The sequence below is a fragment of the Ochlerotatus camptorhynchus genome, unplaced genomic scaffold (assembly GCF_037179485.1).
Source record: "Ochlerotatus camptorhynchus isolate MF236.1 unplaced genomic scaffold, CSIRO-AGI_Acam_v1.1 ptg000232l, whole genome shotgun sequence".
NCBI classification, from domain to species: Eukaryota; Metazoa; Arthropoda; class Insecta; order Diptera; family Culicidae; genus Ochlerotatus; species Ochlerotatus camptorhynchus.
In genome coordinates, this window is record NW_027040722.1 from 8,015,787 (window position 1) to 8,028,673 (window position 12,887).

The 12,887-nt window shown below is 38.4% G+C and overlaps 1 protein-coding gene across 3 annotated transcripts in view; it reads right to left on the reverse strand.

Moving 5' to 3' along the window:
- Positions 1–12,887, reverse strand: part of msi (musashi) — a 169,526-nt gene that overhangs the window by 142,504 nt on the left and 14,135 nt on the right. For all 3 annotated transcript variants that reach the window (XM_065225671.1, XM_065225670.1, XM_065225672.1), the window contains exon 2: positions 5,118–5,470. In XM_065225671.1, the coding sequence (XP_065081743.1) occupies positions 5,118–5,215 (98 nt within the window). In that variant the 5' untranslated portion in view covers positions 5,216–5,470. The remainder of the gene's footprint in view (positions 1–5,117; positions 5,471–12,887) is intronic.

Below are 12,887 nucleotides of genomic sequence, written 5' to 3' on the forward strand. Positions count from 1 at the left end.
AGAGAATCGATCAAAGAAGATAGGACCTTTTGAAATGTTTATCTAGATTTATTAAATTCTTCATACATATCATTGAATAGATACTAATAATTAATCCCCTTAGGATTAACCATATATTTCAATCGTAAACAATCTTGTGCTATACAGCCTATTTAAAACCGTTGAATCGTTGATGCTTCGGAAAATTTCAAAGTGTTATTTATAGAAGGAGGAAGATAAGAACAGCAAATGAATTGCTAGTGATTTTAAGCTAGTATATAGAAAATAAAATATGTCTAATCTCGGCTTATCAGCCAAATAGCCGCAATTAGAGGTTCCAATTCTGAAAATCAGTTTGATAAGCCGACGTAAGACATGGGTTGACTCTCTATAGTCTACCCTTACTGCACTAGTGAATTGAATGAACTTTTTTTTTTGTTTCACAAAATCCACTCAAGAAGAAGTGTAATTCACCTATGATTGTTCTTACCTTTTTTTTACTTGATTTGTTTTCCGTCGATCTTGTCTTCCTTACTGAGTACCAATGCTACCGACGCCAGGAATGCAACTCTCACACCTGGACCCTACCTATCGACCTATCAACTCATGAACCGGGGTCCAACAGCTTTACTTCCCTTCCGAAGGAAGGCGTGATCAGAGATTTTATGCCTCAGCCCTTTGGGTGAGAAGCAGTCACGCTTACCACTACAACACCGGCGCCACTTGTTCTTACACTTCTTCTTAAATACCCTCCCCTAACCGTTGTTTATAAATACATTTCTGACATATTCCTAGGATTTTTCCAAATGTACAGAAATGTTACCACAAGAATGTCCTCCTCCTCTTCTTCTTATTCTTCTTTTTCGCATTTCAAGCTTATCTTATCGCATATGAGCTTATTACGTGCTCTCAACTTAGTGTTCTAGATGCACTTCCACAGTTGTTAATTGAGAGCTTTCGATGCCTGTACCATTTTTGCATTATTATAATTGTGTGGCAAGTACTATAATACTCTATGCCCAGGGAAATCGAGAAATTTTCCAACCCGAAAAATTCCTAGACCGGACCGGGAATCGAACCCAGCCATCTCCAGCATGGTCTTGCTTTGTAGCTTCACCTTTACCGACTGAGCTAAGGGAGGCCCCAATAATATCTTATAGCAGATTATATGCTCGGATCCATATTAAGCCGTCAGTTTATTTCTCCTCTCAGAAGTTTCGGTTTCGCTTTAGGGCCATTTTAGGAGGTAACAGATGAATCGTTCTTGTATAGATAATTAATTATAGACTTTTATCGTTCTGGATATGCTCAAAAAATAATTCATCTAAAAAAGCATCCTTTATATCCGTCGCGCTCTAAGGGGGGAAGGGTTTCCAAATGTGTTAAAAGCAACCCAACTAACATCGAAAGCTGAATAAGGACTTATTTAGGCAAAAATATGCTGCTTCAGCTAAAAAATAGCTTATTCAGCTTTTAATCAGCTCAAATTGTTTGTTGAGAATGTATTAGGCATACGAAAACGCGCGTTTCCCTAAAATACTAAATAAGATACTTTTTCGAATAGTGTTTCCATTTCCACGCCCAGAACTCGAGAAACAGCGATTAGCTCATCTCGGTAAATTCCTCGGAATCGGGAAATACTTATGTCTTTCATGTGACCAAAACAGTCCATCAGAACGTTATTTTGAACTTTCTGGAGTTTTTTTTTAATCCTTCCTTAGAAGTTGCTTTAAAAAATCCCCTGAAATTGTCTTCCACTTTAGTCCGTAAGTATTTTTCCAATTCCTCCCGGTAAGTTATTTAGATTTTCCTCGGGAGCTTCATCTGGCTTCGCTCGAAACGTTCTTCTGGCTTCTCTCTTCCGGAATTTGCAGCCCAACTTCTCTTAGAAGTTTCTTTAGACTGTTCCGAAAACCTTCTAGCTTTTTTCGGAAGAAGCTTCCGACTTTCTTTAGAAATTTCTTTAAAACTACCTCAAGAAGTTTTTTTCCAGCGTCTCCAGGAAGTTTCTTCCATCTTTTCCAGGAAATCCATTTAATCTTCTACCGGAAGTATCATCAAATCCTCCCAGAAGCAGGCTTACAATTGCTCATTACAGCTAAAATGCTATTTTTCGGTATTACGAAACAATGGGATACTATAATGATAATTTTTATTTGTAAGATGCAAGAAGAGGTGGTAAAGTTTGTATATGATATAAAAAATGTGTCAATTTTGCTTTCAGAAGGTCACAACTAGCGATTAGCTGTAAAGATGAGCAACGCGATGAGCGAGCAATCAGCGATCATAAAATCGCTAGTTGCAACCTTCTGAAAGCAAAATTGACAAATTTTTTATGTCATATACATACTTCACCACCTCTTCTTGCATCTTACATATACAAATTATCATTATAGTATCCCATTGTTTCATAGTACCGAAAAATAGCATTTTAGCTGTAATGAGCAATTACAAGCCTGCCCAGAAGTTTATTTCGTCTTCCGTTTCTTCATAAGCTTCTACCGGAGGTTTTTTTTCGACTTCTATTGGAAGGTTTTTCCAAGCTTCTTCTAGCTTTTCCTAGGCTACTCATGGAATTTACTTCCGGTTTCCAAAACCTTTCTGGCTCTGGATATGTCATTCGATATTTTCCGAAAGTTTCTTTGAATTTTCCCTAGCTGTTTCTCATTCTTTGTCTCGGAAGATCCCCGGATATTTTCCGACTTTTCTTAGAACTTTCCTTAAACTTCCTTCAGAAGAGCTTGTTTCTTCTTTCTCTGGAAGTTTTTTCGGCTTCCTTCAGAAGCTAATTCAAACATTCCCCGGAAATTTCTTCCGACTAGGGGCACGACTCTAAGATTTTCCAAACTAAAAAACAACAGTCCAAGCCACTCCAATACGAAATATCCCTGTACAATGTGTATGCATCCTTCACCAGCTTTTGCAAGATCTTGAGCGATTTTGAGGAATGCGTATGCTTAGAAAATTGATATTTCGTTTTGGATTGGTTTGGACTGGATTTTTTATCCTCGAAAATCTTAATCATACCCATACCTATCCGAGCTAGTAGCGTCCGGCTTAGTGGCATTCTGCTTAGTGACGAAAAAAATCGCCACATTTACACTGAGAACTCGTTTTTGGCAACATGACACTAAGGTATTCAATCTTAAAATACGTAACGCTATCTGATCCAGGAGTTGAAGGAAACAGACATATAATAAACCCTATGGAACGCACAAAAAACAAAAGCTACGTGTTGCCAAACTTGAGATGTATTTCAAAAATGATTCTCACTCTTATAGCCATTATATAATGCACGCAAGCTGATTGCCACGCACCCAATCAACATCCATCGACCTAGGTCCATCCGGAAGCACTCAAATACAGACCGACCCGTGAAATCATGTCGAAAGCCAAAACATGTAGGTAGTCGTACTGCAGCCAAGTAATAATTGACCACCTTCTCTCTCCGAGAGGTCAACAATGGTTAATGAAAAACTGCTCCGGATTAACTTGCGTACAAGCCCCTTAACCTTAGATCCTAATGCGATTATCATGCTAGCTACTGCTGCTAAAATGAAATAATACGAATGCAAAAGTGACTCTCTGAGAGCGCACATACAAAGTATACTACGGGCTGAAAATGGCAAAACTAAACAGTCGATTCATCAACTTTAATGAACTCAGCCAACAGAGCGCTCCGGTCGTCAGCCCCTACCTCCGGCCGGGGCGAGTAATGGCAGTAGCAACATTGGTCTACATACTTGTGTAATAATATAATATATGTACATGAAAGCACGCTATTATCGGATCACTATGACCAACAGTCAGCTATTATGAGGTTGAGAACAAAAATCTGTGCTACGGTTTGACTTGCAACTGACTATTTTGCGGTCTACAGTATGTCGTGTAGTGCTAACGTAAGATGTCAATCTGTCAGCTTTGGTTTTTGACAGCGTTATGGGAGATTGAAACGTTTCGACCTGGGTTATACTCGTACCTACACAAATACCGAGCTAATTACAAAGAAGGGAACATACTTTGTAAACTGATCTACCGGGAAAAATAGCACTGCCCCAAGTCAATCCCAACTAAAATCACTTTCCGAAACCGAAATCAAACAGCAAGGACAACCGAATCGGCTAAAAATATTCCTTCCACCACCGACTAAGTACCTGCTGAATGCCCCGAAGACTGTGCAGTGATCGAAAATAGCAGAAGAGAAATACCCATGAAGGTTGAGTGCAAAAAATGGATTATAAGTGTTGTTGGGGCAAGAAAAATGAGAAGTATTACGGCTGTTCGGAGAGCAAACGTCATATAGGTGTGCAAATTATGAACGAGGCTAAATTTAAAAAAATGGCTATTTTCGACCCCTCCGAGTAGGGCCAAGCAATAGAGATAGAGAGAGAGAGAAAGAAAAAATTGGAACCTCATTTAAACAGCAGCGCAACGAAACATCCAAAGGGCAGAAAAGGCGAAATCCAAAAGAAAGGGCATAGTGCACCCTGGCGAGCGGTGCGAAAGCGGACCATACTGTCGGAGGAAAACCTTGAAAAAGATTCCATTGGAACATTTTCTGCCAATTCCTAAGGTATAGGTCATTTTCCTCTTAAGCATGGACTGAATTTCGTTTTAAGCATCACGACGCTCCGCTCGTTTGGGTGTAGAATAGTGGAGCGATCAGCAAACATAAATACCGAGAACAAACTAAAAAAATATGTACATATATATGTATAGAAGTGTAGGTATATACAGATACAACAAGGAAACGTACATCTCTTAAAAAAATAAGAAAAAATATCTCATCTGTCCTTGCTTCATCACCGTGGAAGGTTCCATTTCCACCATCAACCGTCTACAATTCTTCTGTGGGCTGTTTTTTTTTTCAGTATCCCTCGTTCTTCTACAGGTGTGGGTGGCGGAACACGATCGTCTTTGGTAGGTAATAAAAACTTGCCTGTAACTTTCCCGAACCAAGTTTTGAAATTTATGATTAGATAATTTCCACTTGTTTGATGTTAGACAGAAAGTAAAAATTTGGATAGAGAGCAGGTAAATAAAGATAAAGCAGGAAACAGAAAGAGGGAAATGTTTGCGTGTGTGTGTTTGTGTGTGTGTTTTTTCGATAACAACAGAATTGGAAGTTTTCCACAAACCTTAAATTTTGCACCGGGACCGCAGCTGCACCTTGAATCGGCGGAGGCACACTGTATGGGAACATTTTTGCAGCCGCCACGGGATTTTCAAACAGCATTTTTTCTTATTTTTCTACTATGTGATGTATTTTTTGTTTGTTTGTTTTCTTTTTTGTTTTCTACGGGATGCTCTTTTTTGTTTGTTTTTGTTTTGATGGGTGTAATATATAAATACTGGTTACCAGATTTTCCACTACAGTATGCTTTGGTTTCCACACTACTTGCAGTTTTCAAACACTACGAAAACACTAAACGATCTCTTGGTACTATATGTGTGTGTATACTCGCTAGTTAGGTTCTGCCGTTTCGGTTTGCTAGATGGTAGTAGAGAGAAAAAAAATAAAGAAAAATATATAGCTAGAAAACAACTTCTATGTAGATTAATGATAATTTATAAGTACGAGTTTCGCTATTAAGATAATTATTAGTAGTTCTGAGCCACAGCAAGACAGAGAGAAAGAGAGAACAAAGTGTTTTTATTTACTTAGGGGCTGTTCATAAACTACGTAGACCAATTTTAAGAGATTTTAGACCCCTGCGTAGACAATCGTCCATACATTTTTTTGAAAATTTATATGAACCGTAGAAATTGCTCAACCCCCCCACCCCCTAAAGAGTCTACGTAGTTTATGAACAGCCCCTTATGTTGTTATTAACACACTAATACTAGGAAGGCATACACGCTCTAACAGCAGCGGAGAGCTCTAAGGAGACTGCTGGAGAATTCCAAACGGAGTAGTCATTAATGGATGGATGAAGGGAAAATTTAAACGAGAATAGTTGAATGAGCTGGACCGAGTGCACGGCCGCCCGCCGCCCGGGCTGTTGGAAGAACGACGCTATTTAGGTGACGGCGGTGTGTGAATCGATGTTAGGTTGGTTGCAAGTGATTTTACATTCAGTCTTTGATCATAGAATCCAATGAAGAACATAATGTTTACACTAGACAAACATTAAGTCAAATACACTTCCGGACTGATTCGTGATTAGGGCTTACATGATGTTGTGAACAATTGCCGATATCTTGCGAATAAAAGCTCAATCTTGGAAACTAACAACACAATCAAGGAATGGGGGAAGAGTATGATTCCCCTACCATTTAGTATAGTTTGTTTGTGAGATTGAGCCTTTATCTGCGAGAAATCGGTGATGTATATGATTGTTTACAAAAGCAGTTACACCCTAATTACGAATCAGCCGGACTTACAGGATGTCTACTACAATGGATCAATGAAAATGCTGAGGTTTTGACAGAACTATGCTGTGGCTACCACAGTATTTTACGTTTGATTGTCCGTAGCGCCAAAAGCATGCTGTGGTGGGTTCAAAACTTGACAATCTAAAATGATCAATTGGATCTCAATTTCGTTTTTGACAACACAAAAATTTAAAATAGCATTTTTTTTTCAATAATTTTCAACGTAACAGGGTAAATGTACCATTTTTTGGCCAAGGCCTATTTTGGTCATACCTCAGAAAAACGATTAAATCACAAACTTTGTGCGTTTTGTTGACGATGGGATTTTGAATTTAATTTCCGTCCTACTAAGCATAACCCTAGCAGCACACTTTTCGCTGAGCAATTGTAGTTACTTGTGTGCAACTTATTCCAGTCACATTCAAGTTGCAGTAACTTATTTCGATGAAAGTGTGATGCTTGGGAAACAATTAACCTCTGTTTTTTCGAACGGATATGAACTCAAAAATGGAGTGATTCTACTATAGATGACTTCCAAATTTATTTACCTTTCTATACGTACCGTTGGATTTGATAAAAAGTCACAAATTATTGAGATTGAAAGATTGAAAGATGCTTCTTGATTGCAAATTCGTTCTAAAGGGTGATACGGTCAAAATTTGGTCAATATCAACTGGACGTATTTCTTTCAATTTTGCATTTAAAAAACCTGAACACCCCTCATTTTGAAGGTGTGTGTGTGTAGAATGTTGCTCCTATTTTGATTTTGGAATTCACTCTTCAGTTGTCAAAATGCCGTCCAAGCAAGAAGAGCAGCGTATCAAAATTTTGCTCGCGCATCGCGAAAATCCGAGCTACTCGCACGCAAAGTTGGCAAAATCGCTAAAAGTTGCCAAATCAACCGTTACAAATGCAATTAAAGTGTTTGGGGAACGTTTGTCGACAGCCAGGAAGTCTGGATCGGGGGGAAATCGAAAACCGGAAGCCGCTGAGACGACAAAGAGAATTGCCGGTAGTTTCAAGCGAAACCCTAACCTCTCTCTCCGAGATGCCGCAAATAAGCTGGGTGTATCGTCTACAACCATGCATCGAGCCAAAAAACGAGCCGGACTATCGACTTACAAGAAGGTAGTGACTCCAAATCGCGATGATAAACAAAATACGACGGCCAAAGCGCGATCCCGGAGGCTGTACACGACGATGCTGACGAAGTTTGACTGCGTGGTAATGGACGACGAAACCTACGTCAAAGCCGACTACAAGCAGCTTCCCGGACAGGAGTTTTATACGGCAAAAGGAAGGGGAAAGGTAGCAGATGTTTTCAAGCACATGAAACTGTCAAAGTTCGCAAAGAAATATCTGGTTTGGCAAGCCATCTGTACCTGTGGCTTGAAAAGCAGCATTTTCATAGCTTCCGGGACTGTCAACCAAGAAATTTACGTGAAAGATTGTTTGAATAAACGTCTGCTGCCTTTCCTGAAGAAACACGGTTGTTCCGTACTGTTTTGGCCGGATTTGGCATCTTGCCATTACGGTAAAAAGGCCATAGAGTGGTACGCCGCCAACAACGTGCAGGTGGTTCCCAAGGACAAGAACCCTCCCAACACGCCAGAGCTCCGCCCAATTGAGAAATACTGGGCTATTGTCAAGCGGAACCTAAAGAAGACCAAAAAATCTGCTAAGGGCGAGCAGCAGTTCAAGGCAAACTGGCTTTCTGCGGCGAAGAAGGTGGACAAGGTGGCTGTACAAAATCTGATGGCAAGGGTCAAGCGTAAGGCCCGGCAATTCGGATTTGGAAAAGCGGAAGCCTAACTGAATATTTTTCCTGAATTTTATACTAATTGAACTTGAAAAAGAAATTTAATTTGATTTTTTAAATAAACGATTTCACCGATTTACACGCGTTTTCCCTGGACCAAATTTTGACCGTATCACCCTTTACGAGTTTCAAACGCCATTGGTTTATCTAGGGGTTTTCTTCGTTCTACGAATGAAGGCCGAAAAAATGGATTTGCTAGAAGCGCTTCTTTTGTTTTGAGAATAATGAGTTTAACAATTCATACAACGCACTCGTATAGGCTTCGTGATGTAGCTTATGAGCTAACGCATCAAAACAAACGTATTATTGATTTGTGTACGGTGAAATCATGGATTTTATTAATGATTTCTGCTCGATAGAACGGAAATGGGCGATTACGACGAAGTAGCGCTCTACCCTATGTATATTTACCGCGTAGCGTGTAAAAAACGTTAAATATTGTCAAAAAATGGCCAAACATGAGCATTGTCAAAATAAGTGCGTTTCCGTTTTATTGTTAAGTGATTGTAACACTCAATTGTGACACGTTGAAAAAGGTCTTTATTTTGGCACGGTCTCGATTTTAGCAATATAGATGAAGTATTTCAGTTTCCAAAAACGAGATCTCGGTGTACTTAAACAAAAAAACCTTTGAATCCTGATGAATGTGGGCGTCTTAGTGGAATACCTGTATAATACTCGACAATAAGTAATACTCGACAATAAGTCGAGTATTAGTAAAAGACACTGAAGAAGTCTGCACATTGTAGACGAAATACGCGTATCTGTCAAGGATAAGCAAATAAGGTAGTGGAATTAAATGGAAATTACTAATCCTTCTCTCTCTCTCATAAAAAAAAAAACCTTTGATTTTTGCTTGGAAAAATCTGGAATTCTCATTTAAATGCAACGTTACTTCACCGTTACTTCAGTAATAAATTTTGACATAGCTTCTTGAAGAATTTCATGTTTTTCGACTTTGGTTTCAAGCGACTTCGCTGAAGACACCGTATAGACTTCATTTGACCATGCTAGGAGCTATGTTTGTGCTTTTTAATAGAGTGTCTCGAAGAAAATCAGTTTTTAATCTAATTTTAATGTTTCAGATTTCAGGAAAAGTAGTTACAGCCTACTTTTTTGCTGAAGACAGCAAGTTGCTATATTCAGGCGTTTATGAGTTACACGTAATTTTCGAATTAATTGCAGGTATTGTTAAAGCTTATTTACCCCACTAAATAAAAAGTTGTTCTCGTAATTTTAACCCCAAATGTTGCGTTTTGTGTGACCATCCAAAAACCGCATCAAGACTAAAATTAACTATTCAACTACTTGAGATATTAACATTGGAAGACTGCCAGTTTTTCAGCTTAAATTTTAACCCATAACTTTTGAATAGAAGTCCCTACAATTCTTCTGAAGGCCACTTTTTCGATTAATTTGATGCAACAAAGTTGGAATAAGAAAACTGATTTTTTTAGCACCCTTTCCAGTGAAAATCTTCAAAAAATAATTATAATAAAATTCAGACAATGAATTTTTAGTTAACTTTGTAAACTTTCAACTATTTCGATGTAAGGCATAACCTAATATTTCAATTCATCTAAGAACCTTGGAAACGTTCCTACCTACCAGAATCTGGAAAATTTATCTAAGAATCACATCACTCTTTCTAAGACTATTAGAATGTAGAAAAGGGCGTCATAGCCTAGTCAGTAAAGGCACGGTATTACCAAGCCGGAGGCGGCGGGTTCGATTCCCGGTCCGGTCGAGGGAATCTTTCGGGTTGGATATTTTCTCGACTTCCCTGGGCATAGAGTATCATTGTGCTTGACACATAATATACAAATTCATGCATTGCTATTGGCATCGAAAGCTCTCAATGCCTAATTGTCTAAATTTGATGATTTCTTTGGAACTGAATTATAGTAATTTACTCTACAATGACGCCAAATGATGAACCGGAAAAACTCGAACAATTTGCATGAAACTATGTATAATTGTTTGCTATGGACATTGATTCGCAGTTTACCTAAAATTCGGACATTTTAGATCTTGTAAAATTTAGAAGCCATTTCAATTTTTTTCAAAAAATTGTGGTACGTAAACGGCACTTCTGATTGAAATGACGTCTGACTATTTGATATTACTAACCATATCAAATCTATGAAGCACCGAGCGCTCATTCCGGATGGCGAGTGAACTCGAAGAAGAAGAAGATGGCTATACAGTATGAGTACCATAGAGCCCCTGCTCGGAATGAGTGCATTGTTAATGGACCTGGTCTACGATTCAAGGTTGGCTTCTGTGATGATTGGTGTCACATAAAAGGTAAAATATGTAGCACCACCTTCATCGAAATGTAAATATCATTGACAATAATCATAACTAGATGAAATGCAAATTTATATGATGCATGTCAAAACCTTTGACTCTCCTTACTCTTATTCTTCACCTATGCACCTTCGCTTCTATATTAAGAATCAACTTAGCCCTCATTTATTTACGGCAAATTTCAATCGACTCGCATATTTGTGTAGACTTTATGCTTCTGATTATCTGATTATTAAATTCCATAGGGGAAATGGATGTAATGTCGGCCTAAATGCCCCTAATTTGGGCTGATACATAAATTCAGCAATCGACTAAATTTTCAATAGCTACCAAAAATACCCATTAGTACCGTCACAATCACACGTTCATTTAGATAAAATTGATAAATAGCAGATTTTTAGCGATGGGCCCAATCTTAGATCCATAGGCCAACATTAGAGCCATGTCCCCTATTAGTATAAATCGAAAAATCGAGATGAGGAAGGACCACCAATTGAAGCGATTTTGATGGGGAGAGTGAAGATGTCAACTTCCTGTTGCTAACATTTCGTGGATAAAGGGCGAGCTCTTCTCCTCATTCATTTGGGGTATCTTCCTGTTGGTTGGCTCGTTTCCTGACCAATTGACTGCTCAAGTTGTTGGAAGAAGCTGCTTAACTGCCCCAAGGAAATGAATAGGCGAATTGGCTATCAATCCATCCATTCGATTTTGGCCCTTCATACAGCGATTTGCTGAGGACAATCAAAGGTTATTAAGCTTGATCAAGTTCAACAGTGAGGAGAGCCCAAGGCTATCGGAATAGTATCCGTGCTACAATGAGTGGTAGACCATAATTATCAACATCAGCATCATCATTATCCCCATCTGAAAACTCATGGACAAACAACGGCTGCTGCCACAACGAATAAGTTGAGGGATCATTATTCAATAAAACAAACTCAATGCAAATTAAGTTTCTGCTTATTTCTATCATCTTGATCATCCAAAGACATTCACTCAAGAGAAGTGGCATCTCATAACCTTACATTTTACCTGTTCAATAACTTTGAAATCGTAAATCGGTTTCAAAATACATAGGGTCTTCTAGTTTCACTTATCCAGATCGATTTAAAACAATAACTTTTTATTTGATTGCGTTTTTAGAATTGTTGAATGGGTAGGTCCTCTGTTCGGGACCTAACACCACTACGAACAGTAATTTGATCTATTGTAGTATATCCCATGTCTTTAGTTTAGTGCATGTCGTATTACTAAATCACTATTGAGAAATGATGAAGTATTCGATTTTTTTACAGTTGTCATTCTTGCATTTATCGCAAGGATCCAACTCTAATTGCAAGGTTCCGCTATTTATACTTTTCGGAGTGTTGAAACACCCTCCAAAGGCGCGCCCCTTTGTTAGTCAAAATTGGATTCCTTAGCAACAAAATTAAGGAATAACATGACTATGTTTTTTTTTTACTTTATTAAAGTTATTTATTTTCAGAGGACATGACTATGCATCAGAACCCTAGTCTTAACCACTTCGAACTATAGAACAACGCATAGAAGATTAGGAATCACATAGATGAAGACTAACTAACTAATTTTTCCTTGTTTAAAGATCAGCCTCGGTGGACAAAGCTGAGTCTTGTCACTATCAACAAGGCATAAAAAGTAACAAGGACTAAGATGTGTTCCTTTGATTGCTGAAAAATCCTGTTCCGCTAGTTTGTAATAGTCAGGACTAGGAATCGGTGGTAGATCTTACATCCCGTAACGTGCAACGAAAAGGTGATCTACCCACGTTACGGAGCTAGATTGAGGATAGGAGAACACCACTGCTCAAGAGCCATATCTAGACTTGGGCCCTGCATGCTTTGGATTGGTGCTACCGTAAAACGGGGTAACATTGATAGTTTTTTGAAGTATATTCTAAAAAAATTCTACATCAAAGAATGTTTTTCGAATTCAATTTTTTTTTTAAACATGTACTGAGGTTCCTAGAGTAAATTCGTAAGTAATATGTTTAACGGAAATTATTGCATTTGTACTATAATGAGAGAGAGAAGACTAAGTAATTTCCATTTAATTCCACTACCTTATTTGCCTATCCTTGACAGATACGCGTATTTCGTCTACAATGTGCAGACTTCTTCAGTGTCTTGTACTAATACTTGACTAGTACAGTATTAGTACAAGACACTGAAGAAGTCTGCACATTGTAGACGAAATACGCGTATCTATCAAGGATAATCAAATAAGGTAGTGGAATTAAATGGAAATTACTAATCCTTCTCTCTCTCATTAAACAGGTATTCCACTAAGACGCCCACATTCATCAGGATTTGTACTATGTTTTTAGTCTTGTGGCCGAACTTCAGTATTTTGATTTGGGGTTACTTTGATAATGCTCGATGAATGT